The 25587-nt window shown below is 35.2% G+C and overlaps 4 protein-coding genes across 25 annotated transcripts; all 4 read right to left on the bottom strand.

The window, feature by feature from the left end:
- Positions 1–579: 579 nt before the first annotated feature.
- Positions 580–17943, bottom strand: LOC110269038 (transketolase, chloroplastic-like). The gene is made up of 5 exons (XM_088505054.1): positions 17684–17943; positions 17518–17584; positions 16959–17262; positions 16795–16867; positions 580–1112 (listed from the first exon to the last, which is right to left on the bottom strand). The coding sequence occupies exons 3-5, from the start codon at positions 16983–16985 to the stop codon at positions 961–963; spliced, it is 252 nt and encodes an 83-aa protein (XP_088361180.1). The 5' UTR covers positions 16986–17262; positions 17518–17584; positions 17684–17943; the 3' UTR covers positions 580–960.
- LOC107625922 (DNA replication ATP-dependent helicase/nuclease JHS1) lies at positions 1936–6571 on the bottom strand. Of its 22 annotated transcripts, none has more exons than XM_088503907.1 (13): positions 6295–6571; positions 6073–6175; positions 5783–5969; positions 5286–5473; positions 4537–4619; positions 4355–4401; positions 4010–4154; positions 3644–3754; positions 3413–3509; positions 3168–3250; positions 2601–2703; positions 2463–2516; positions 1936–2229 (listed from the first exon to the last, which is right to left on the bottom strand). In XM_088503907.1, exons 7-13 carry the CDS (start codon positions 4079–4081, stop codon positions 2174–2176), a joined length of 576 nt encoding a protein of 191 aa, XP_088360033.1. In that variant the 5' UTR covers positions 4082–4154; positions 4355–4401; positions 4537–4619; positions 5286–5473; positions 5783–5969; positions 6073–6175; positions 6295–6571; the 3' UTR covers positions 1936–2173. The 22 variants fall into 22 exon arrangements, with proteins under 22 accessions (XP_088360033.1, XP_088360023.1, XP_088360031.1 ...); XM_088503897.1 differs by having other exon boundaries at positions 4526–4619; XM_088503905.1 differs by having other exon boundaries at positions 4495–4619.
- A 504-nt stretch (positions 17944–18447) lies between the features above and the next one.
- On the bottom strand, positions 18448–20185 carry LOC107627795 (pectinesterase 2-like). The gene is made up of 2 exons (XM_016330619.2): positions 19306–20185; positions 18448–19136 (listed from the first exon to the last, which is right to left on the bottom strand). Exons 1-2 carry the CDS (start codon positions 20183–20185, stop codon positions 18448–18450), a joined length of 1569 nt encoding a protein of 522 aa, XP_016186105.2.
- Positions 20186–21580: 1395 nt separating this feature from the next.
- LOC107628532 (pectinesterase 2-like) lies at positions 21581–23286 on the bottom strand. Its single transcript, XM_016331174.3, has 2 exons — positions 22416–23286; positions 21581–22269 (listed from the first exon to the last, which is right to left on the bottom strand). The coding sequence occupies exons 1-2, from the start codon at positions 23284–23286 to the stop codon at positions 21581–21583; spliced, it is 1560 nt and encodes a 519-aa protein (XP_016186660.1).
- Positions 23287–25587: the final 2301 nt, after the last annotated feature.

Genomic DNA, 25587 nt, shown 5'->3' on the forward strand with positions numbered 1-25587 from the left:
TAATTTGTTTTCATTGTCAATGTTGATCATAGAGGTAAGTAACACTCTTGTAATATTTTCTAAGCCATAATTTTGGAATTTAAGTCAGCAATCAAAATACTCCATTTTTCTTTCTGTAAACAAAAATCACAATTTTATATTTTACACACCAGACACCACCAAACAACAGTACATATGAATTGAGACTGCAAAAGGAATTTTCATAGTCTTCATAATTTGTTTTAAATACTGATATTATATGCTAAAAAGTACTAGACAAGAGAATAAGAGATTAATTTTCATGGAACTGTGAACTGGTTTTGACTAGGTAAATGAACTAAAATCTCCAACTTTTTGGAATTCTAAGTGATTACCAAATCTTGGAGGTTGTTTGTGCTGTTTTGATGTTGGGGGTGGAAAGATCTTTTTCTTGTTAAGCTGGTTATGCTTTTGAAAACCAACTGGGTGGTATCTTTTTTTTCCCTACAAGTACAGGATGGTATTTCTGTAAGTTATGTTCCTTTACTTAGTATAGCGCGGTGTAGATATTATGCGTTGAAATACCAAATCAGAGAACAAGATGAACCACCATGAATGTTATTCAATGAGAATAATTGATTTTGACCGTGTGGTAAATGCATAACTCAACTGTTCAAAGTGTTCTTACAAGTTCAGAAAACTTCCATCTCCTGCTTTGATCTAAGAAACTCAAATGAGAATCACAAGCAACTGTAACCTAACCTATTCCTTATTCAAGTAAAGGAATGCCCTTTAAACATGCCTCATGCAAATTTCCCTCTAAATGTAATCATCAACTCAAACCAAGGGAGAAACAAAAATAAAGAAACTAATACATCTTAGATAAGTGATTTTGCTGCAGCATTAACAGCTTCCTTTGTGATGCCAAACTCTTTGTATATTTTTCCTGCTGGAGCGCTAGCTCCGAATCGATCAATGCCTATTGCTTCCAATGATTCTCTCCTACCCAAATCTTGATCCATGCTCAATGCTAAACATAGCTGAAACAGCAGCAGGGAGAACACTCTCCTTGTATGCTTCCGATTGCTCGTTGAAAAGTTCCCATGAAACGAACGAACCGACTCTAACGACCTTACCTTCCTTTCTGAGATCATCTGCAAAAACCTAGAATTCCTTTCAAACCAAATACCGAAGCACTGCAAAAACTGAATACAAAAAAGCTCTGCATACAAAAAACGCGCTGCAAGGTCTACGTCCAATACACGCGCTATATAAAGATCCCGCGTATATATAACTACCAAATTGAAAAGATTTGTTTCCTTCTTCATTCTCCTTATTTCCAGATTTGCTCGTTCTTCTTCTTGCGCGTCTTCCCTACTTCTTCTCGATCGTTCTTTTCCCCTCCTTTCTTACTGGTATGTTCTTCGTCATTTACGTTAGTTCCTCTCTCTGCAACTCCAGCTTCGTTTTCTATTCGATTTGTTGTTTTCTGAAATCAAAGCACAACTAGAAAATGAATTAATACAGACAGATTTACAGACGGATTTAGTCTTTATTACAGACGGATTTTTGGTTACCGACGGATTTTGTCCCTCTGTAAAAGCCCCGTCGGAAATTATTTACCGACGGATTTTTTTCGTCGGAAAGTTACCGACGAATTTCTACCAGTTACCGACGGATTTTCCCTCTGTAAATTCTCCATTCATTTTCTGGAGACGACGAACTTTCCAACGGATTTTCCGTCTGTAATTACAGGCAGAAAATCATCTCACACTCTGATTACAGACAGAAAATCCGTCTGTAAATCTATCAGTAAGTTAAAATATAATTTTTTTAAGATTTTTTCATTGCAAAAACTTGTTTTCATATAAAATAAATATAAATTTAATACAAATTTTTATCTATTTTGTATTTGAATATTTATATTATTTCAAAAAATAAACAAATTCATCGTATTATCAAATTAAAAGAAAAGTATTATAAACAAACAAGTCAATATAATTCAAAACACAAACAAATTGATACATCAACTATAATTCAAAACAAATACCATTGAAAAAAAAATCTGTAAATTCTGTACCGTTACATACACTAAAGGTGTATAAAACAATCTGCTCTTGTAGCTAACCACTATCAGAATTGCCTAAATATAAACATAAACCTAGTCTAAAATTAAGGCCAAACTGAGTTAAAGTTGTTCAAATTCTTCTAAGATTCATTCAATGTTTTCTCTTTCTCCTGACGACTTGTTCAATTCTTCTAAGATCCAAACTGCATAAGCCAAACAATTTTCAATTAAAAATCATAATCCATTTGCAGGAGATCAGATAAACATATTATAAAAAGAGAAACAGGTTCAAATTTTGAAAGTCAAATAATTTCCAAGACAATTGCCGTTCACAATAATTTAACCTATGTAAAAACAGTGTTATAACTAAAGCAGTAAAGTACCACAAATAAAACAATTAAAAAAATGAATAAACATATTACCAATAAATTCTTACACATTGTGCAATAACTGTGACATGTTCCATTTGTAGTTCTCTTACAATGCATGTCTGTGCTAAATGATATTTACTAGATTAGACAAGGGTATTAAGTTTAGTAATCATGATTTGGGATTGAGGAGCTATAGACATTACCTAATGGATAAAACGAATCGGTTAGATTAGAGCTTGCCTCAGATATGGTAACTTTGTTAGGCCTATTGTGAAATCCAAAACAAACATTAGGATCTTCATTTTCCTGCCAAAACTCCATGTCATCAGTCACAACATTTAACCAAGAAACAAAAAGAGTAAAAGAAATTAAACACTTTACTAAGAAAATAAATAAATAGATAAATTAATATATAAAAAGAATTATTGCAGATTTGAATGAGCAAATATTCTGCTAATATACTTGCAGATATTCTCAATACTCTGCCATAATATCCAACCAATTACATTCACAGCTACACATTTTACAACAAGTAATTAATTGTTATCCATCCAATAATACAAAATGAAATGGGATCTTCAATATGAACTTTACTTCCAAATACATCTTAGGGAATCCAGTTTCAAAATATCTTAAAACTTCTTTTCTAGCTTCTACCTCCTTTGACCACCATAGCATAACCACTCTCTTACATTGAACATAGGCATACTAAGTCAGAAACATTTGGCAGCAGAAAGTTTCAAAAGAAAACACTCACTTTTTTGACATACCTCCTTATTTGTGAACCGTAAAATCCAACTCAATATTCTCGGGACAGCATCAATCAAGGTTTTCCGAACATCACTTTCATTTACTGCAATGTTCACATGCAGAGGAATTAATACTCCCCATGAAGTATTTGAGTGGAAAATCTCAATAACTACATCAAATAAAATTTCCTCCTGATATATTCCACACTTGAGGTGCATAATGTAATACATGATACATATATAGACACAATACTACAAATTCACACCTCCACAAGCATACAGATTCTCAATGTTCCTAAGTAATACCACTTCTGTGTAACCTTCCAAGAAGTCAATAGATGGATTGTCTTCTGTGAGCCCAACCTACACCAATGAACCAAAAAGCATCACTCAAAGAAGAAATATAAATGTGAAGAAAAAAAAAGAACCAGAATCTTTATAACTTAATCATTAGGATGAGAGATAGATAAAAACGATACAATATGAATTTTAGAGACCTGAAAAATTTGGTGAAGCAAGGTTCCAGTCAATGCTGTAGTAGAGTACTCATTGCATTTTAGCCTCTCATCTAAGACAGTTCTCCTAAGGCAACCAAAACTGCCAGCAACCTGGAAGTTAGCAATAAACACAAATATGAGCAAGCACACAAATATTTCTCTGAATATAGGGGCATTCACCTCAGATAATTAAAACTGAAAGGGCTTTAAATACGCCATAGGATAAAATAAATAAATAAATACACCAAAAAAATTGAACATGGAAATAAATTGATAGACCCAGAATATAAGGATCAATAATTTCTTATATGAAGGAAAATCTTGTAACATGAGAGCTGCTTAATTGGAGATTGGAGAGATGCTTAACATGGGAGTTGGTGAAGTAAGCAATTCGTCAACCTTGTCATCTTTATCCCGAAAAGTCTTCAACAAAGGCATAGATTACACAACCTGCTCAGACAAGGACAAATCCTAAATCAGGAAGAAAAATCTTCCTTCGGTCTCCCCATACCTGCTCAGACAAGGACAAGAAGGAGGAGCCAAAATCAAGTCATAACAAGAACAGGAAGGAACAAGAATATGTATGCAAATTCCAGATAAAATATCTCAGCAATTCAAATATATAGTTCATAAACAAACTTCATTCTATACTACAATCATAGAAATTATGTTTCAGATTTCACAAATTACAGGAATATACAAAATTCATACCTTAAAATTTACAAACTTCATTCTAAACTCAGTATATGATGCTCTGGCTGATAGAAGATGATGCACAAGTGACAAAAAGAATTAGTCAATTTAAGGAACAAAATGCCCTATCCTGCCATAAAACATTAAATAACATTCACCACAAGCTTTGATTTCATGAAAGACATTCACCACAAAACTACCATCCTCTATCTCAAACAATTCTTCTAGAGGCTCCCCTTTGTCCTTTTGTCTAGTTTTTGGTGGATTCTTTGAGAAGGAGTAGCTGAAAAATTACAACAATTCAAGAACCATTAAATAACAAGTGTAAGAAAAGAAACATTTGATAGCTTTAGTCTATTCAATTATTTTACTGTTTCCAATTTTAATCAAGGAAAAAAAAATTAAATTCTTCCTAATTATATATTTCCTTAGATTACATGAGAGGATACTTTTTCTCAGCTAGGAGTTTCAGTAGAGTCATTCTTTCCTGCATAAAAAAGATTCAAGTACTGTCATTTTAGCCATACTATACTACTTTGATGAAGTGAAGGATAGGCTTGACAGCAAATTTTTTGTGTAGATATAGTATAATTGAAAAAAGATTAGTCATGTTTGATAATGGATATCCAATCTCAGGGAGAAATAAAAAAGATAAAAAGAAAAATTGAAGAATAAATATTATTGTAAGTATTAAGCAAATGAAAAATCAAACTCAGATATACATTAATATAAACAATGGTATTATACTGAAAGAGTATGCTCTACAAAGGTGCCAGCACTTCAGAAATAAGCACAATCTCATGATTAAAACACCGATCTAAATTCTTTGTAAGAAAATAGATTTTTCCAGCTTCTGGTCTACAAATGCAAGAAAAGAAAAGAAACATAATTTAGTAATGGCGTGTGCAAGTAAAGGAGAGGGAGATAAATGGAGAAGAGGGAAACAGACATCAGGCACAACAACTTGATCCACATCTGAGTTGTCAATGAGGGGCGTATTCGTATTGGAGCCAGTGCTCGCAATGAATTGTGGTTGCACAGACCCAGAGCCAGAGCCAGAGCCAGAGCCACACCCAGAGCCAGTCCCCGAACCACCCCTGCCAACCATGTTCTCTTACTAACACTGATCCTCTCAACCTGAAACCACCCAATTCCAGATTCAAATTAACATTAACCAATGCCTAATTATGTGGCTGCCTAAGTAGTCAGAATATCAACACTGCTCAATATACCAACTTTTTCTCCTTCCTTTCCTTCAGAAATCAGAACTGAGCTCACCACAATTAAAATATGAACCACACAAAACCTAATTCAGGGAACCACAAGGATTTTAAAAAATGAAAGTACTCATGAAATGCATCATCCTGGTGTCTAGTCATCAAAATAAAAGTTCAGGCACATTAAGAAACCGTTGTGATTTAAAGAAAATGCATATTTGATACTTACTATTTCCATACGGGTGGAAGCTTCTTGGACTTCTTGTAGTAACGTGTAATGCGGTGGATCCTGCTCTCTACCAAAATCAACTTGAATTTGGAGTCCTTGTCCTTCCTATTCCTCTCCAAGTGCTTCCTGATTGAGACAGCCTTCTTGATCAAGTGGTATAGATCTTCAGGTATTTCAGGAGCAAGACCTATTGGAAAAAAAAAAACAATACAAGAAACATTGTAAATACATTTCACATATCAACTTAAAAAGCAAATTTATACGAACAAGTAATAATGCATAATGCGTACCATGGGCCTTAAATATAAACAAAATCAATAACAGCAAGCGAATATTCATCCAATGGAATCAGAGGATTGGAGTTCCTTCACAGAAAGCTTGCCATCTCTGTCTCTGTAATAAAACCCTAAATTGTTTTGAGAAGATAGAAACTGCAAAGAAAAATTGATAAACCTAAAATTGGCATAGAAAAATTGAGCCCTAAGCAACAGAATCATAAAATCAGAGTATACCTCTTTATAGCTGTGGAGTGTTGCCGGGGGAGCCTGGTGGTTGCTCCGAGGAGAATCTCATGGATGACGATGTTGGACACGGTGGCGAAGAGGTGGAAGAAAAACGCCAATGGTGGCCAAAGGAGGAGGAAAAGCGCGTGGGGACGAGGGGGAGGCTCCGGGAGCGATGAGGAGACACGACGCAACCGGCGGCAGCAGCGGCGAAAGAAGAAGCTCGTGGAAGGAGAGAGGAAGAAGCTCGTTTTAGTTGAAGGGAGTGTGAATGAAGCTCGAGAGAGTGAGGGTAGAATTAGGTTTAATCTAATATTTTTCGACAGAAAATTTAAATTATAGACGGATTTTTTGTCTGTAATAATTTAATAAAACGTAGCGTTTTGTCTATTTAATTATAGACGGATTTTTCGTCTGTAATCATTTCTCACGGAAAGAAAAATAATTTTATCGACAGAATTATCGACGGATTCTGTTTTTCGTCTATAATTTATACTAATTCATTTTTTTTATTTTCCGACAAAAAATTCCTCTGAAATTCTGTCTGTATTTCCGTGGGATAAAATTCGTCGGAAATATCCGTCTGTAATAACTAGTTTTCTAGTAGTGAAGTTTGAACTCGTTTTGAAGATTATGGATGATTCAACCTCAGATTGTCAGCTGAATCAGGGCGAAGTGGATTATGAATTTAAATCTAACGAAGTTCCTGAGGTTTGATTTACATACGATTACTCTGAATTTTGTTGCAGTCATTTGAATAGCATTGTGTAGCTGAATAATTCATGAACATTGACTGTGAAACTAACATGTTAACATGAATCTGTGGATTGAATGTAATGTATTAGTTTTGATTAATTATCTGGAATTTGTAGCAGACGCTCGGGTATAGATTAGAACTTTTTTGGGTGTATTTTTGTGAGAAGTGTGGGTGTATTTACAGTTTATGGCTTTTTCTGTTATTTTAGCTTAGTTGTTGTCGTTTGGGTGTATTATATCAGACATGATTGGGTGTGTTTTTAGTTTTTGACATGGTGTATTCTGCAGCCTGTGTATTTACAGTTTATGATTTTTTTTGTTATTTTAGTTGAGTTGTTGCGGTTCGGGTGTATTATATCAGCAATGATTGGGTGTATTTTTAATTTTTGACATGGTGTATTCTGCAGCCTCTCTCTGTTGTTGATGACCAGTTTGTTCCGAAGGTTGGAATGACCTTTACCACCCTTGAAGATGCTGAAAAATTTTACAGGAACTACGCCAAGGCTGCAGATTTTTCTACAAGAGTTCGGAGCACAAATAGGAAGGGAAACGAGATTAAGAATCAATTGATTACATGTAGCAGAGAGGGAAAATGGAAATCTAAAATATCTCCGACCGAGAAGACGAATCCGACAGCCGGTTTAAACTGTCCTGCAAGAATTTATATACACACATTGAAGGATGTCAGTGCTTGGATCATTTCAAAGGTTGTGCTGGATCATTCAAACTCTTGATGTCCAAGTAAAGCAGCGATGCTCAAACAGCACAGGGAACTAAGCATGTCCATTCGTCGTACAATAGAGAATAACGAGGAGGCCGGTATTAGACCAAGCAAAACCTACCAATCATTTGTTACGGCTGCCGGGGGTCACCGCGAGTTAAATTTTATTGAAAAGGATGTGAGGAATTACATTACGAGAGAAGTGCGGAATGTTTCCAAACAAGAAGATGCAAAGGAATTCGGAAAATATTTGTTAAGAATGAAAGAGAAGAATCAGAATTTCTTTTTTGAGCTTGAACTCGAGGAGGATCAATCGATTAAGCTGGCTTTTTGGGCCGATGCAAGAAGTAGAGCTGCCTTTGAGTATTTCGGAGATGTTATTTCATTTGACACTACCTACAATACAAACAGGTAACAAACTGTCCCTGTTTATGATGCTAAATTAATGTATTTTTATGAATCTACGGCAGAGGTGTATATTGCATGTTTTTGGGTGTATACAAAGCATTTATTGGGTGTATATAATGATTTTCCATTCTGCACTATGGTAATTTGTTTCAGATATAATTTGGTTTGTGGTTCTTTTGTCGGGGTGAATCACCACGGTCAGTCAACACTTCTCGGATACTCTTTGATGAAAAATGAAGAAATTGAATCATTCAAATGGTTATTTCAATGTTGGCTTCGTTGCATGAGAGGAAATGCTCCGAAAGGATTTCTCACCGATCAATGTGCATCAATGAAAAGGGCTTTAGAGGCCTGTATGCCAATAACAATTCACCGTTGGTGTATTTGGCATATCATGAAGAAGATTCCAAGCAAATTAAACGGGTACAAGGGACATGTAGAAATCGAACAAGAAATGAGCCAAGTTGTTTGGAACTCTCATAGCAAAGACTCATTTGATAGGAATTAGAATGATTTTCTGTTGAATTTTGGTCTTGTGGACAACAAGTGGCTTTCAGGTAATGTTTGTTTAAAATATGCAGCAGAGGTGTAAATTGTATGTTTTTTGGGGTGTATTCATAGTGTATGTTTGGGTGTATTCTGCAGATCTTTATGAAGACCGTCATATATGGGTTCCAATTTATCTGGATCACCACTTCTGGGCAGGGATGAGAAGCACAGAAAGGAGCGAAAGCATGCATTCATTTTTTAATAAGTTTATTACCCGGAACAGCTCGCTTATTCAATTCGTCAAACAATACGATAATTGCCTCGGAAGCAGGGAGCAAGTAGAAAGAGAATCAGATGCTGCAGATTTTCCTACGGTCATACCGTGTGCAACCAAATCCTCCATTGAAGCTCAGTTTCAAGATGTGTGCACTCATCAAAAGTTTAGGGAAGTGCAAGCACAATTCAGAGGAAAGGCGAATTGCATCACTAGATTAACGAATTTCGCTCTAGGCTATTCAGTATACGAAGTCGGAGAACAAGTTTCCAACTCAATATTCAACAAGTTTGTGGTTACTTACGACTCCGTAGCAGCCGAGGTGAAATGCCAATGTTTATTATTCGAGTCGAGAGGGATATTGTACCGTCAGGCACTAAGCATGTTAAGCTTTGAACGAGTAAGCCAAGTGTCACCGAGATATATACTGGAACGATGGAGCAAGAAGGTAAAGAGGCGACATACACACATCAAGAGCAGCCACGATGAGCCACTGTTGGAGCCAAGAAGCAAGAGGTTTGACCAATTGGTTTTTCGTTCGCAAAATATTTGCGAATTTGCATCCGAATCTGAGGAGCTAGCTGCAATTCTGCACCGTGCGTACGATAACGTCATGGTTGAGATGGAATCATTGAAAGCCAAAAGGAAGGGCACATCTTCTTTATCTCACAAAGACGCCAACTTGGAATCCGTTAACGGGCTTCAAAGCCCTCCAAGGATTCGAACAAGAGGACGTCCAAAAAAAAGGCTAGGTTCAAAGTTGGACAAACAGATTGCAAATGTCACAAAGAAGAAGAAAACAAAAGCTTTAAACGAGGTAAAAGTGATGTTCTTTAAATACGTGGTGATTGAGTTTAATTTTCTTGTTAATAGTTTAGCTAATATGTGAGTTTCTTATATTCAGTTGAACCTCTTTGATGCTGCATCAGTGGTGCATTCAAATTCCAGCCAATATCAAGCACGTGTTATGAATTATCAGTTCAGGGTACCAGCAGCAGTGGATAATTCTTTGGGTGTATAGTTACAGAATATGGGTGTAAAAGCACTATTTGTTTGGGTGTATTTCTGAATTTTCTTATATTTCACATTTTACATATATATACATATATATACTTTAGAACCTTATTTTTATGTTATAAAATACTGTTTGTTTTTTTTTTACAACGTTTTATGGGTTTTATGTTATAAAATACAGTTTGCATATGGATGGTATTAAGTGTTTAGGGTTCAGGGTTTTAGGGATAAAGCATCAGGGGGGATAGATTTCAGGGTGTATAATCAACTTTCTTTGGGTGTAAAAAATGGCAGGTTATGGGTGTATATTTGATTTGATGTTTTCCTTCATATTATAGTACCTGTAATTTATACATTTTAAATACAGCAGACAAAGTTTAATTATTGAAAGAAATTTCACAATAAACTGCATAATTGTCAAATATTTACAACATGTCTTCCATTTGTTACAAACTATATAATATTTACATTAAGTAGTGTCAACATCCTGAGAATCTATCTGACAATATGGACTCAATAACAACGAGGATGGCTTGGACAGTCTGATTGCATTACTTCCCCTAATGGCTTCATCTTTGTCTAGATTCATGTCATGAAATAGAATCCGGGAAGCATATTCTACTCTAAAGTGGTCCACCTCGTCCTACAGTAAAAAAGAATATTCTGTTTAATCAACCATGTTAATTGAGTAATGTAATACAGAGTTATTTAGTTTTAAATATATTTACCTGGGTCCAATTGTCCCACTCATACTTCCGCCTCTTAATGTTTGCGGGCTCAAATATTTCAAACCACTTCAATACGTAGATAGCACAGTCATAGCTGAAAACAGAAAAATAAATTATAAATTACATATAGAAAAGTTTAATTTTTAGAGTGAAAGATTTATACCTTGTCTTTTGGCCCGAGATCTTAAGGTATGGTGCTATAATTTCCCTGTCCATGTCCTTTGATTTCAGAGGTGCCCCCCCAACATATACTTTAATTCGTGAAATTACGTATCCCTTAAAACACAAAACAGATCAGTAATACATGAATAATTTCAATAAAAGGATACACCCAAAGGAGTTAATAGTTATCCCTTATATTAAACAGAAATACACCCAACTATATATATATACAGAACACAGAACCAACTTACAACAAATTTATTCAGCACAGTTCTCGCATCGGAAGGAGATTTGTTGTGTAATGGGTCGACTATATAAAAATTCCTCTTTCTTGTATCAGCGATCCATAACCACCAATGAAATGAATGGCAAACAGGTGCAAATATCTGAAATATGTTCAGATTGAACACTGTTTTAGTTTATTTGGCACGTAAGTAAAAAATGGTAATAAGTAGTTTTAGAAATGAAAACTCACATAACGATGTGATTTTAATTTTTGAAGGTCCAAGAAGGGTATGAACATTGGGTAGTCTTCCACCCTGAATGGCTTATTATTTTTAGGCTGTAAGAATACGCCGTCTGGATGATTTGAAAGGGCCATGTTCTGCAAAAATTGAGAACAACCAAATGAATACAGAAAATACACCCAAACGAATAAATAACTGACACCCAATTGAACACAGAAAATACACCCAAATGAATAAACAGAATACACCCAATATAAGAAAAAGAATACACCCGAAGGTATGAAGAAAATACACCCAAAATTCGTTGAAGCAACCCTTACCACAATATCAGGGGGGAGACAGTATACTTCTTCTTGAAACCTTTGAATATTTTGTTGGTTTACGATGAAGCACATGGTAGTGACAATCTAGAAAAAGATGCCGAAATCAATTTTACATCAATCAGGATTGTAGTTAATTTTGGTGATAAAAACATTAATATTGTTGTAATATTACCTCAACTTCTATATGCGATTTATGCGCGAGTGATGCAAGGTGGAATTTTGACAAAGTGTATCTATCTTGAGCTTGGAGTCTACAGATGTTGTCAAACTCATCAGTTAGCCCATTTGCGTAGGTCTTCACTCGTATAGCCCAGTGGTAGCATTTCTGTTTCATGTCAGTAGTATTTAAATTCGGCCTGACAGGAGTTTCAAACTTCTCGAAACTCTCTGCCCCACTCTCCTTTGGAATCGGCAGACTTTTTTCTTTTTTTATCACCCCACCACTTGCAATTTTATGTACCAGATCCTCTAACTGTTCCAGCAGTTTTGGGGTTTCTGGAGTTTTTGCCCTGTGTTCATCTTGCGTTGACGCTCCCTCCTGCGTTGTTGTTTTTTCTTGGCTGGAATCAGTGAAGCCAAGGCTAAATGATGGCATCGGATCTGTTTTAGGAACGTACGATGCTGTCCGTGCCATCATCATCAACGCAGCAGCGTCTTCTAGGGCTGGATTACTGCGTGATCATGTATAACATATTATAACAATAAGAATATACGGATGATAACCAAAACATTGATTTTACTCTGATGAACTTACGTTTTAGATGGAACTGGGGAAGTGTGGGTGTGCTTTCTTCAAGTTGTTGGGGGGGGGGGGTTCAAGAGTGCTGCACGACACATAAAATTAATCATGACATAAAAAAAACTATTCAGGGGCAATATACACCCAAACTGTAACCCAATATACACCCATACATTGATTTTACTCTAATGAACTTACATTTTAGACGGAGCTGGGGGAAGTGTGGGTGTGCTTTCTTCAAGTTGTTGGGGGGTTCAAGAGTGCTGCACGGCACATAAAATTAATCATGACGAAAAAAACTATTCAGGGGCAATATATACCCAAACTGTAAGCCAATATACACCCAAACTGTAACCCAATATACACCCATACTGTAATAAAATATACACCCAATACTATTTCTTATGTTTTTGTAGGTCCTTCAATTTGTAGTAGAGGGGTTGGTTCATATTCTGTCTCAGGTGTTTCTTGAAATTCTGGCACAGCGGTTGTTTGGGACACTAGTAGACAAATTTGAATCGGAACTCTAAACAAGAAGAAAAATGAAAGGTTAACAATGGCTTTGAAAATAAAAAGGTTATAAGGTTGAAATATTCTTGAAAAACTCACATTGCAAGACCTTCAGACGGTGTCTCTTCCCTCACAACCATCATATTCGAATCAGATGGCTCACTGGCTGACTCTTCAACCAGACTCAACCTAAAATACACCCAAAGAAAGTCAAAAATACATCCGAACAATTCATAAGAAAGACATGCTTTGTTTTTTGAGAACTTACATACTTGCAGTTTTTGCTTTTTTTCCTGCCTTTTTTTTCTCGAATAAAACAATAAAGGGCCTTTTTTCTAAAAAAATATATATACAGAATTAGAAGTAGAAGGTAATAAAAGAACAAAAGTAACGGTTATTTGAAAGAGAAATTACATGCTCTCTGCCGGTCTGTTTACGCTACTTTGTTCTGTGTGTCCTTGAGAGGAAGGATCATCACTTCCCAAGTTTACGTCTGGTATTCTAAACAGAGTTCATGTTATTCAGACAAAATATCATACAGTTAAATCATGATAACAAGATTTTATCAAATAAAGCTTCTTACGTTTCAGAGGAGACATAGTGACCTTCCGTCGATCGCAGGTCAGCTTCATTCTCGCTGCGAAACAAGAAACAATTATTAGCAAAGAAAACACCCTAAAATCTGAAATATACACCCCAACAAGACATACACCTGTGCAACAGAATTTTCATTATTTTCCCTTAACAATTCATCTAGATCTTCACTTCCTATTTCAGATCTGTCAGTACATTCATAAAAGAATATGTTAACAAATATAATCATGATGATAGACGGTAATATAGCTTACAAAGTACTGTACCCATGATAGGATTGATCTTGTTCAAGAGATGAATGCTCAACAACAACCTTTTTCTTTTTGGATTGTGTCTTGGGTGGAAAAAACAAGTATGAATCAGAAATAAAAAATTAATTTTATCACAAAATATTATCCAAAGAAGTGCTTACTTTTTTGGTGTTCTTTGTGTCTTTTTTTTTTTTTGCTTCTTCACCGGTGATGATTCTTTGCTTCTATAAGTTAATAAGAGACACTCTGTTAATACATGAAATCTTGATAATAAAGCCAAAAGAAAGGAGTAATAATTTCAGAACATTACTCATCAGTTGATTCGAATTTGGAATCAGAATCCTCTTGACTCTTCTTTCTTTTTTTGGAGTCCATTTTGGAACGCAAACAATCATTATTTAAAACATACTAAAGATATAAAATACACCCAAATGAATGCAAAAGATACACCCAAATGAATGCACAATATACACCCAACATAATAAACAAAATACACCAAACTTAATAAACAACATACACCCAACTTGATAAACAAAATACACCCAAATGGGTCAACAAAATACACCCAATTATGGTACTTACTTTTTTCCTTTTTTGCTGGGTTCTTTTCTTGGTGAGTCTTCTGAGTCTTCTTGAGTCTCAGACTCAGAGGTAGAATTGTCACTATCAGTTGTTTCTGTCTCCGAAGACGATGTTGAACTTGCCTTCCTTTTTTTATTTTTTTTATTTCTTGTTTTTTTTTTCTTTTCTCTCTATTTTTTTTCATTTTTTCTCTTGTTTCTGCCATTTTTACAATCCCCTGAAATATTAGAAATTTTAGTTAGCAGTATTCAGGTAAATAAAATACACCCAACATATTATGATCACTTACCATATTTTCCTCTATTTCCGCCCTCATTCTTTCGACCAACTGCTCCTTACTCCAGTTGGCAATCCATGGTTTTGGAGGTCTTTCTGCCCTTTTCTTGTCTTTATTTTTAGAAAGATGAAAGTAAATTACCATCAAGGCAAAGAGGCAGCCATCAATTGCCTTTTTCTTTTTCTCCTTGTAATCAGTTATGCCCTTGATGATAAAACTCAAAACATGCCCTCCCCAGTTTCGCTCTGTTATGGTATCCATCTCAAAAATTGGGGTCAGGTGCACAGGTGAGATTTTGTTTATTGTCGTTGGTAAAAGGAATGCCATTTGTATATAGAGGATGAAAATCCTCTTGAACATTAGGCGATCCTGTTCGTTACCAACGCCAATATCCATCATCTCATCTGTAAGACTTTTGAGGGTCTTACCCTGGAATCTTCTAAAAATTTTCTTTATCATCCTCAGAAAGTTTCTTATAATTGACTTTCTGAGGAAATAGATCTCCTACAAAAAGGAAAACAACATAGTATGAAAATCAGTTCAAATACACCCAAGCATCAATTTAAATACACCCAAGCATCATTTAATATACACCTATAATTTTTAGCGAGTTACCTGATGCGTTGATGCCAAGCGCATCACCTATTGTTTTTGGTCTTATTTTAAAAGAACCGTATCCGGTTTCCAGTCTGTTCTCCCCTAATTTGAAGTTGTTAGCCAACTCCCTTAATAGTTGGTGATGCACCCTTAGTGGCGGGATGTGCATCAAGCCACCGAATCTCAAATCCCTCACAATCGTTTTCTTCTCCTCACTCATGTTTCTGAATTTCTCATTTAACAGATGTGTTGCACACTTAAGGTCTTTGGTTTGCTGTAAACAAAAACAAAATTATAGTCAGATATATTTCTATTCTATAAAACTGATTTCATCTAAGACAAATATTTGTTCTTACATTTTTTCCAGCTTGGTTTCTCGATACAATTTTTTCTGAAATGAAAAATATACCCATAAACATCAGTAAGATACACCCATAGATATGAGTCAGATACACCCATATATATCAGTCAGATATCACTCAAACATGCATTAATTTACAAGGTCAAGCAACATTACAAGGTCAAGCAATATACAACCCATGGACAAGCAAATATAAGAACAATTGCAACTGCTGACTATTACAATATATCAGTTCAGAAATATACACCCAACAATTTATGCCATATACACCCAACAAATTACTCCATATATACCCACCAAACTACGGAATATACCCCCAAAAATCAGTTACCAGTAGAACTAGAACAACAAGAACAGTGATACCTAAAAGAACTACGAAGAACAGTGTAATATAGAACCAAGAATAATAGTAAAACCTAGAACAAGTAGAACATTATAAACTGTAAAATGAGACGTAGAACAAGAAGAACAGTAAAACGTACAACAACGTAGAAGAACAGTAAAACCTAGTTCTTCGATTTCGAAATGTGAAAAATATACAGGATGACTAAAATAGTAACGTAACGTACCTTCAGTATTATAACTTCATTTTTTCTGGAGATTCTCGATCGAGAGTTCTATGTTGTGTTGATGGAATTTTCGAATCTTAGCGACGAGTTGTATATCTTCGCTTTTGAATGTTGCTCGAAAATGGAATGGTTGTGTTTTCTTTGAATGGCTTTGAGAAGTGGAAGAGTGCGCCATTAAGAAGCGGTTTACGCGAAGTACAATCGTTTGAGTAGAGCGCGTGTAAATGACACTTCATTCAATGTTATTCACTGCGTGTGTGGAAGGATTGTGGGCTGGGGACTTGTATCACTTGTAAGGCCTTTTTGCTACGCAGGCCCGAACTGAATATTACCATGAAATACATAAATCCCATATTTGGTTTATAAAATGAAACCAGATAAATAAAAAGCACCTACTTCTGGACTCCTAATAAAGTCAGCCTTTGAAGTAATATGGATCCCCATCAGACATATGTAAAGTCAATAATCAAAATCAACATCACAGATCAAAACACATGCATAAGTCATATCAATAAAATGTTTAAGCTCAAATGATTTACATTGTTGATTGATCACATGTCAACACTAGTTAAAATGCTACATAGAGGTTGTTGATTTCATTCGCCTAAATCTTTAACTATTCATCCACTATCTCCAAATAAAATAAAATTATTGTATAGAAAGATTAAAAAGAGAGAAAACACTCACATGCATACACAAGCCGCATGTATAGATCCTCACACTCATCTGCTTTATCAAGCAAGTGGGAGTACTCCATCAACTAGTCCAAACACTTTGAAGTTCAATGAAGCAGCAAAAAAGAACAGAAAAAGAAGCAATTGAATGATGGTAAAAATTGAAACTTCACAAACCTCGGCCATTTTCTGAAGCATAGTCATAGGTTTAAATTAACTATGATAGCATCTAATTAACTCCTTTTTCTGTTCATACAGGAAGATTAGGTGTTGTGTAGGGTGTTCTACAAGAACAGAGAAGTTGGTGGCAAACCTAATAGCATGGGAAGCTGCTATGATGACACAGGATCTTTATCTCTTCCAGCATTAATGGATTCTTACATCAGCTTTGACCAATAACAACCACCTCAAACCCATCTTCATGCTGATGAGTATAAGCAAGTGCCCTGCTTCTCCATTTTCTCTTACACCCAAACAAGCCCTATTTTAAACCAAAAATTCAGTTTTAAAATCACTTTTTAACCAAAAACACAGTACATTTGAACTCTGATACGTCATTGCTAGTTTTTGAAATCTGATCTGTCATTACTCTAATTGGCATGTAAATTCCAATAAAAACTAAAACTTTAGAAACAACAAAACAACCCAAAGAGTCATCCAAAGTATTACACCAAATAACATGAAGAGAAAAAGAGTACATAGAAGCAATCGAAGAATAGCAGCACCCAAGATTCACCTTCAGACAAAGATTAAACAGAGCAAAACACCACATGCACACTCAACCGACCCAAAAACAAAAATTCCTTTTCACAGAATAAGAAATAGGTTAGAATCCATGAACCACCAAAATCAATTCAAAAAGAAAGCAACCCATCAAAGTAAACAGAGAAAAGACCAGTGACCTTGGCAACACAGAGCAAAGCAAGCTCGGCTTTCAGATCCTTGATCCACTGACCCAGAAGCAAGAAGGAAAACCGGTTGCCCGCACCTGTGACGGCGAGTCGGCGACAGCAAAACCAATTTAGAAAGAATAGAGTTTCAGTCTGACAATTGAGAGAGAGACGCTCTTTGAGAGAGATGTAAGGAAACCCAGAAAAGATGAACAATACTAGAATGGTTCTTCTGAATATTTTTTGTTTTTTAGATGTGTTCTTTTTTTTTTAAATGAACATATGAAATTAGAGTTTATAGAAGAGTATAAGCATGATTGATTGTACGTGAATAATCAATTATATGTTGTTTTAAATTTAAAGTTAGTTAAATTTAAAATTTTAATTAATTGAAATAGATAGTTTTTGTCCAATATTAAAAAAAGATATATGTAGGTCTTTTTATAAAATTAAATAAAAATATATTTTTTATTTTTACTAAATTATAAGGATATTTTGGTAAAAGAATTGATATGATATATATTTAAAAAAAAAAATAACTACTGACGGAGATAATATAATTTACTTAGCGTTTTGTTATTTGTCCATATTTTTATTATATCGATACGTATAAATTTATCATCATACCGTAGCAAACACCTAAAATCATTCCAATAATGAAATGAATTGTGTTTCCGAAAGTATTTGCTTGTACAAAGTAAAACTTTAAAATGAACCAAAGATAAAAAGGAAAGAAAAAACAAACAAATCAAGAGATATAAATGATGAAAAAATATCTAGAGACCAGCGGTGAAAGGCACACCGGTGGATGGTAGCCATGAGTTGCCAGCAATGAAGTTTGAAACGGTGAACTTTGAAGCTTCAGCAGCATTGGTTATGACATGATAACCTCCCCATTTAACTCTGTTTGTGGTTGAAGATCCAGGACCTGTGTTCATGTATTCTCCATAATACAAAGTACTTAATGCAAAGTCACCATTCCATTCCAACCAACCTGCTGGAACAATCAAGCTATCAAAATAACTCTTCATGAAAACTGTTCTTGAATATTTTTGCCATGGCCTTCCAAGATATGCCTTCATAGAGCTTTGAACTGCTTTCAAATCTGGTGCTACTGTAACCACACAATTGACAATGGAAATTCCAGTGTTTTGTTTTGCATCAGTTCTTCCTTGTGCAGTGATTGTGTTAATTGTTTTTGGATGGTTTCTTACAAATATGTTGCAATTTTGAAACACCACAACAGCATTACCAAAGATAAAGTCAACAGTGCCATAAATGTCACATTCTCTATAGAATTGTCTGTCAGAGAAAGTGAATAATGTATCTTGATAACCTTCAAAACTGCATCGATAAAAAACTGATAAGTCAGATCCAGAACGCAATGCAACAGCTTGCCGATTTTCTGCACCTGCAGTGTTCCTAAATGTGATTCCTTGAGCAATACATCCTGCTCCCATAATACCTATAAAAGTTGAATGAAAAATATTCACATTATTAAGTATTTATAAAAAATATTTATTATAAATTTATTATCACCTGAAAATAATAGGTGAGAATTAACGATTTGATATGTTTTTACTAAATTATCCTCTAATAGTTTTGTGACTAGTCACAAAGATATTTTTACTTACCAACAGTGGCTGAACTATAAGTTGTTCTGCCTCCCCCAACACTTTGCTGATCGGTAATTATGGTTTTTCCGATACCATCTCCGATCAACATTATATTATTTGCCTCTATTTCAACATGCTCGTTGTAAATCCCGGCCTTCACATATATCACATACCTTCTTCCACTGCTGCTACTATTTGGTGCTGCGTTTATGGCTGCCATAACTGTTGTGTATTTTCCAGATCCGTCTTTGGCCACCACCACATTGGCTTGAGATGCTGGAGAAGATGCTTGTAGCAATTTTTTATCACCTGGCTTGACCCATGTTGGGAATCCATCTTTGTAACTTGGCTCTTGATGGGATTCACCGTTGTTATTAAGAGCCAAAAGGTTGCTTAGCAACTTAGTAAGATTATTGTGGGACATTAGAGGAAGAAGAGAGTCTTGAACACCAAGTTCATAGAAGCCAGTTTGGCATGTCTCAAGGTTTGTGAGAGCAGTGCTAAGCCATGTTTGAGCATCAACTTTGGAGCACTTGGTTTTAGGATCTAGGATTTTGTTGAGCTTATGAATGGTTTGTTGATAGAGCTTAACACAATCATTCCATGCAACTCTTTCAACTTGGTTGTGGCACTTTGAGTGAAGTGAAAGAGTGTTTGCATGCCCTATGAGTGCTCTCTCTTGAGCAAGTTGCAATGAAAGCTTGAGAAAATCTCCTTTGTGCTTAATGGGTTTGTGAAAGTGATTAGGGTTGTTGCTCAAGAAATACTCACATGGTTGAGGGTTTGGGGTTTGGCTACACCAATGTTTAACATCATTTGAAGAATAACCATAAGCAAAAGTTGATAGAAAGAAGAGAACAATGAGAAAATTGGAGAATAATAAACCCATTTCTGCCATTGTACTTAATTTTCTCAATGTTCTCTAAGAAATCACAATGCCGGTTGATGGAAATCTAATGAGTATTTTAGGATGATGTGTTTAGATCTTGTTTTTTTGAATGTTGTGTTTTATGTCTAAACTTAGCTTCTTTTTTATAAGAGATATTGGTTTTTGGGAGTTGGAACGAACAATGAAGCGTGCAATTTACATAAATTTATTTTCAGAAATATAATCATTCAAATTAAATTAAATTATATCAAGTCAAATCATATCATATTACATTTGGTATAAAAATAAGTTAATATTATTACTATAGAGTCAAAAATATTTTTGTTGATCCCAAAAAAATATTTCTTCCATAAAAAACGTATTAAAAATATAATTATTTATATTTTTTAATTTAAATTAAAAAAAATAATTTTATGATGAAGATTTAAGTAAAATAAAATATTACATAAAAAAAATCACAGGTATTTAAATTAAACTCAATCAAATCATATCATGTCATATCTAGTATAAAAATAAGTTAATATTTTTTCTATGATCTTTTATAAGTTAAATGAATCAAAAATACGTTTACAGATAACATATGAGTTATGTTAGTTCTTTTAATGTCAACTAAGGTAATCTCTCTTTTTCTCACTTGACTAATATTTCTTTTAGGGATTGATTACCGGGATGCCAAAGTCCTGTTTTGATAAATTTTATTATTATTATTATTATTATTATTATTATCTTGGTATGTGTCTGAGATGATGCTGATAATGATTGTTTGAAGGACAACACTTTGATGATCAAGTTTCTTATGATCGATCATTTTACATCAAATGATGGCATATGCAGATTTTTATTGACATAAGTAGTGACTTGTAATAGATATATAGGAGTTAGTTATTTTTATTGACACAATCCAATAACACAATAATAGTAATTCAATTCTTCTCTTCTCTGATCTTCATTTCTTTTGCTCCCTTCTCTGCTTTCCTTCTTCAATATCAACATCATCTTCAAAGCTTCTTTAGATTCCTTTAACTTGAAAGTTAAATTACATACCGATCTCAACAAGAATTTCAATACGTAATGTATTGTACTACCTAAAGTACAAATTAAAACTTTAAAATGATCTTAAAAAAAGGGGGAAAAAAAAAAACAAACCAACTATAAATTAATTGAAAAATATTATTACGGTTCAATCTCAAAAGCTCCATAGAAAGTTCATACAACTTTACACAAGGAATTACTTGTGTGTATACTCTAAGCAAAATCTATAACAAATAATGAAAACAATCACAATGAAATGAAAGTATTTCCTAATGTATTTGCTTGTACAACATTTAGAAATCAATGTGTATTAACCAAAAAAATAAAATTAATCAAATAATGAAGAGATATATATAAGAAATAGAAAAATATTTAAAGACCAGCCGTGAAAGGAACACGGGTGGATGGTAGCCATGAGTTGCCAGCAATGAAATTTGCAACACTGAATTTTGAAGCTTCAGCAGCATTGGTTATGACGTGATAACCTCCCCATTTAACTCTGTTTGCGGTTGAAGATCCAAGTCCTGTGTTCATGTACTCTCCATAATACAATGTGGTTAATGCAAAGTTACCATTCCATTCCAACCAACCTGCTGGATCAATTAAGCTATCAAGAGAACTCTTCATGAACACAGTTCTTGAGTATTCCTTCCAAGGCCTTCCAAGATATGTCTTCACAGAGCTTTGAACTGCTTTCAAATCTGATGCAGCTGTAACCACACAATTGAGAATGGAAATGCCGGTGTTTTGGTTTGGATCAGTTCTGCCATGTGCAGTGATGGTGTTGATTTTGTTTGGAGGGTTTCTTGCATATATGTTGCAGTTTTGGAACACAACAGCAGCGTTACCAAAGATAAAATCAACAGTGCCATAAATGTCACATTCTCTGTAGAATTGTCTGTCAGAGTAAGCATATAATGTGTCTTGATAACCTTCGAAACTACATTTATAGAAAACTGATAAGTCAGATCCAGAACGCAATGCAACAGCTTGATGATTTGCTGCACCTGCTGTGTTTCTAAATGTGATTCCTTGAGCAATAAATCCATCTCCAGTAACAGCTGTAATAATTATAAAAAAATTCACATGATTAAGTATTTATCATCATAAATTTATTTATTTTTTAACTAACAGAAAAATATCATAAAATCATCTCTCTATATATATATAACAAAAACCTAAATTATTGCAAAATATTTCTACATACCAACGGTGGCAGAACGGAAGGTTGTGGTGCCTCCTCCCACACTTTGGCTGCCGGTGATTATGGTTTTTCCAATGCCATCTCCCACCAACATTATATTATTTGCCTTTATCTCTACTTGCTCATTGTATATCCCTCCCTTCACATATATCACATACCTTCCACTGCTACTCTTTGGTGCTGCGTTTACGGCTGCCATAACTGTTGTGTATTTTCCGGATCCGTCTTTGGCCACCACTACATTGGCTTGCGATGCCGGAGAAGATGCTTGTAGCAATTTTCTATCACCTGGCTTGACCCATGTTGGGAATCCATTTTTGTAACTTGGCTCTTGATGAGATTCACCATTGTTGTTAAGAGCCAAAGTGTTACTTAGCAACTCAGTAACATTGTTGGACATTAGAGGAAGGACATAATCTTGAACACCAAGTTCATAGAAGCCAGCTTTGCATGTCTCAAGGTTTGTGAGTGCAGTGCTAAGCCATGTTTGAGCATCAATTTGGGAGCACTTGGTGTTAGGGTCTAGGGTTTTGTTGAGCTTTTGAATGGTTTGTTGATAGAGGTCAACACAATCATTCCATGCAACTCTTTCAAGTTGGTTGCGGCACTTTGAGCCAAGTGAAACAGTGTTTGCATGGCCTATGAGTGCTCTCTCTTGGGCAAGTTGCAATGAAAGCTTGAGAAAATCAGATTTTTGGTTGATGGGTTTGTTTTGGTGATTAGGATTATTGCTCAAGAAATACTCACATGGTTGAGGATTTGGTGTTTGGCTACACCAATGTTTAATATCATTTGAAGAATATCCATTAACAAAGGTTTGAAGAAGAAGGGATAATGATACAAGTGTTATCACTAATAAGCGAATATCTTCCATAATAATAAGGATGTTTTTCTTTGAAAATTGGATATGATGATGATTTGAGAAGAATGGCTTAAGGCTTTTTAAGTAATGCAATAAGTTTTGAATTGGTTTGGAATTTGTTGATGGAGTTTCTTGTCGTAATTTTGGTAGCTATATATAGAGGATATGGAAGAAGTGGTTGTTAGCGCTATTTAATTGAATCACTTCATGCATGTTCATGTGAGGCACCCACTTTCTACTTTTCCTAGCACACATTTTCGTTTCTTCAATTAATTTAACATTTAGTTGGCACGTTTTGATTTGTTCCTACTACATTCCTCTCCTGCATGACTTTGACCGTCTCATAGTGCATCATCACATTTGGGACACTATAAAACGCGTCAATTAATAGGGCATGCTGAGGGAGGCTTAGCTTTCATTTGTTTGACTTTTGGTCAACCAATAGACATATATTGGACATCTTAAAACAATAATGCTTGGGAAAAGTATGAGTAGAGGTTTAATTGAAATTAAAATTAAATTTTGGGTACTAGGGATTTAATTAAAATTAATACTGAATTATAATCATTAATTATGAAGATTTGTTAGTTTGAATGGTTCAAAAAATTAGGATTCAATAAAACCAAAACACAAACTATGACCTATTCTCTATGAACGGCGTCGCCGACACAACCAACAACGCAACCCCTCTCACCGACGTTACTATCTCTTTTTTTCACTGGCTCGTGTTCACCGGAAGTCGCTCCCGGAGACGTTGAGGTCCTCATTGGTGAACGCCCTTCACCTAGCGTGTGGCTCCTTCCAGCGACACCGCATCATAAGGTGAGAATGGTTCCATTGAAACCACCGGAAGAAGCTCCCGAACATTTTGTTGCCGACGGTCAGCAGCCTAATAAGGTGAGAATGGTTCGATGAATTGTTCACCATGGATGCTTATTTATATAAGAGTTAGATGTTTATAAATTGCTACTTGCAAACTTAAAGTGAACATCCAAAATACTATTAAAGTGACCATCTAACATACTGTTAAAGTAACCATCCAACAAATATCAACCCATTTTTAACAATGGTCAGATAGAATACGTCACGTTTCATACACATGTTCTTTGAGGTTCTGGTGATCTGTACGTTGACGAGCAGGTGGGGGTTTCTTCCGATGGTAGGAGATGAAAGCGCCCAAGCGAGAAGAAGTCGGCTGCTGCACGTTTCGTGGGTGACGGCTCCTTGAGGGCGTTTCCAATGGCCGGCGTCGCACCCAGCTGCTCCGTTGAAGAGACGGTGGGATGATCAGGACTTAGACGGCGCCGTTATTGATACCAATTGTGAGGATTGATGGGTTGATGGGTGACCTCCCTTTGTTGCAACAGGGATTGTGTGTGATCAAGGATTGAGAGGGTTTGGGTTTTGTCACGTTACTGCAATGTTCAAAAATAGCAAGGGTTTGGGTGTGGGGGAGGGAAAACGGCAAAACAAAGGGGTTGATTGATTTGGAAAAAAATTGTGAATATAAAAAATTAGGTGGTATGTTAAAATAAACAGCTAAAATATGATTAGGGTTATTAATTGATTAATTTTTTCTATTAATATTAATTGGGCCTAATAAACAGCCCATTGTATACATTGTATACATATCTCATTGTCTCCCTAGCGGTGCTCGCTTGGGAAAAGTATGAGTAACCAATGCTATTATTATACAATGCATATAATGGGGTTTAATTGAAATTAAAATTAAATTTTGGGTACCGGGGATTTAATTGAAATTAATACTGAATTATAATCATTAATTATGAAGATTTGTTAGTTTGAATGGTTCAAAAAATTAGGATTCAGTAAAATCAAAACACAAACCATGACCTATTCTCTATGAACGGCGTCGCCGACACAACCAACAACGCAACCCCTCTCACCGACGTTACTATCTCTTTTTCTCACTGGCTCGTGTTCACCGGAAGTCGCTCCCGGAGACGTTGAGGTCCTCATTGGTGAACGCCCTTCTCCCAGCGTGTGGCTCCTTCCAGCGACACCGCATCATAAGGTGAGAATGGTTCCATTGAAACCACCGGAAGAAGCTCCCGAACATTTTGTTGCCGACGGTCAGCAGCCTAATAAGGTGAGAATGGTTCGATGAATTGTTCACCATGGATGCTTATTTATATAAGAGTTAGATGTTTATAAATTGCTACTTGCAAACTTAAAGTGAACATCCAAAATACTATTAAAGTGACCATCTAACATACTTTTAAAGTAACCATCCAACGAATATCAACCCATTTTTAACAATGGTCAGCTAGAATACTTCACGTTTCATACACA

The sequence above is a fragment of the Arachis ipaensis genome, chromosome B2, assembly GCF_059453495.1.
Source record: "Arachis ipaensis isolate K30076 ecotype BB chromosome B2, ASM5945349v1, whole genome shotgun sequence".
Lineage (NCBI taxonomy): Eukaryota > Viridiplantae > Streptophyta > Magnoliopsida > Fabales > Fabaceae > Arachis > Arachis ipaensis.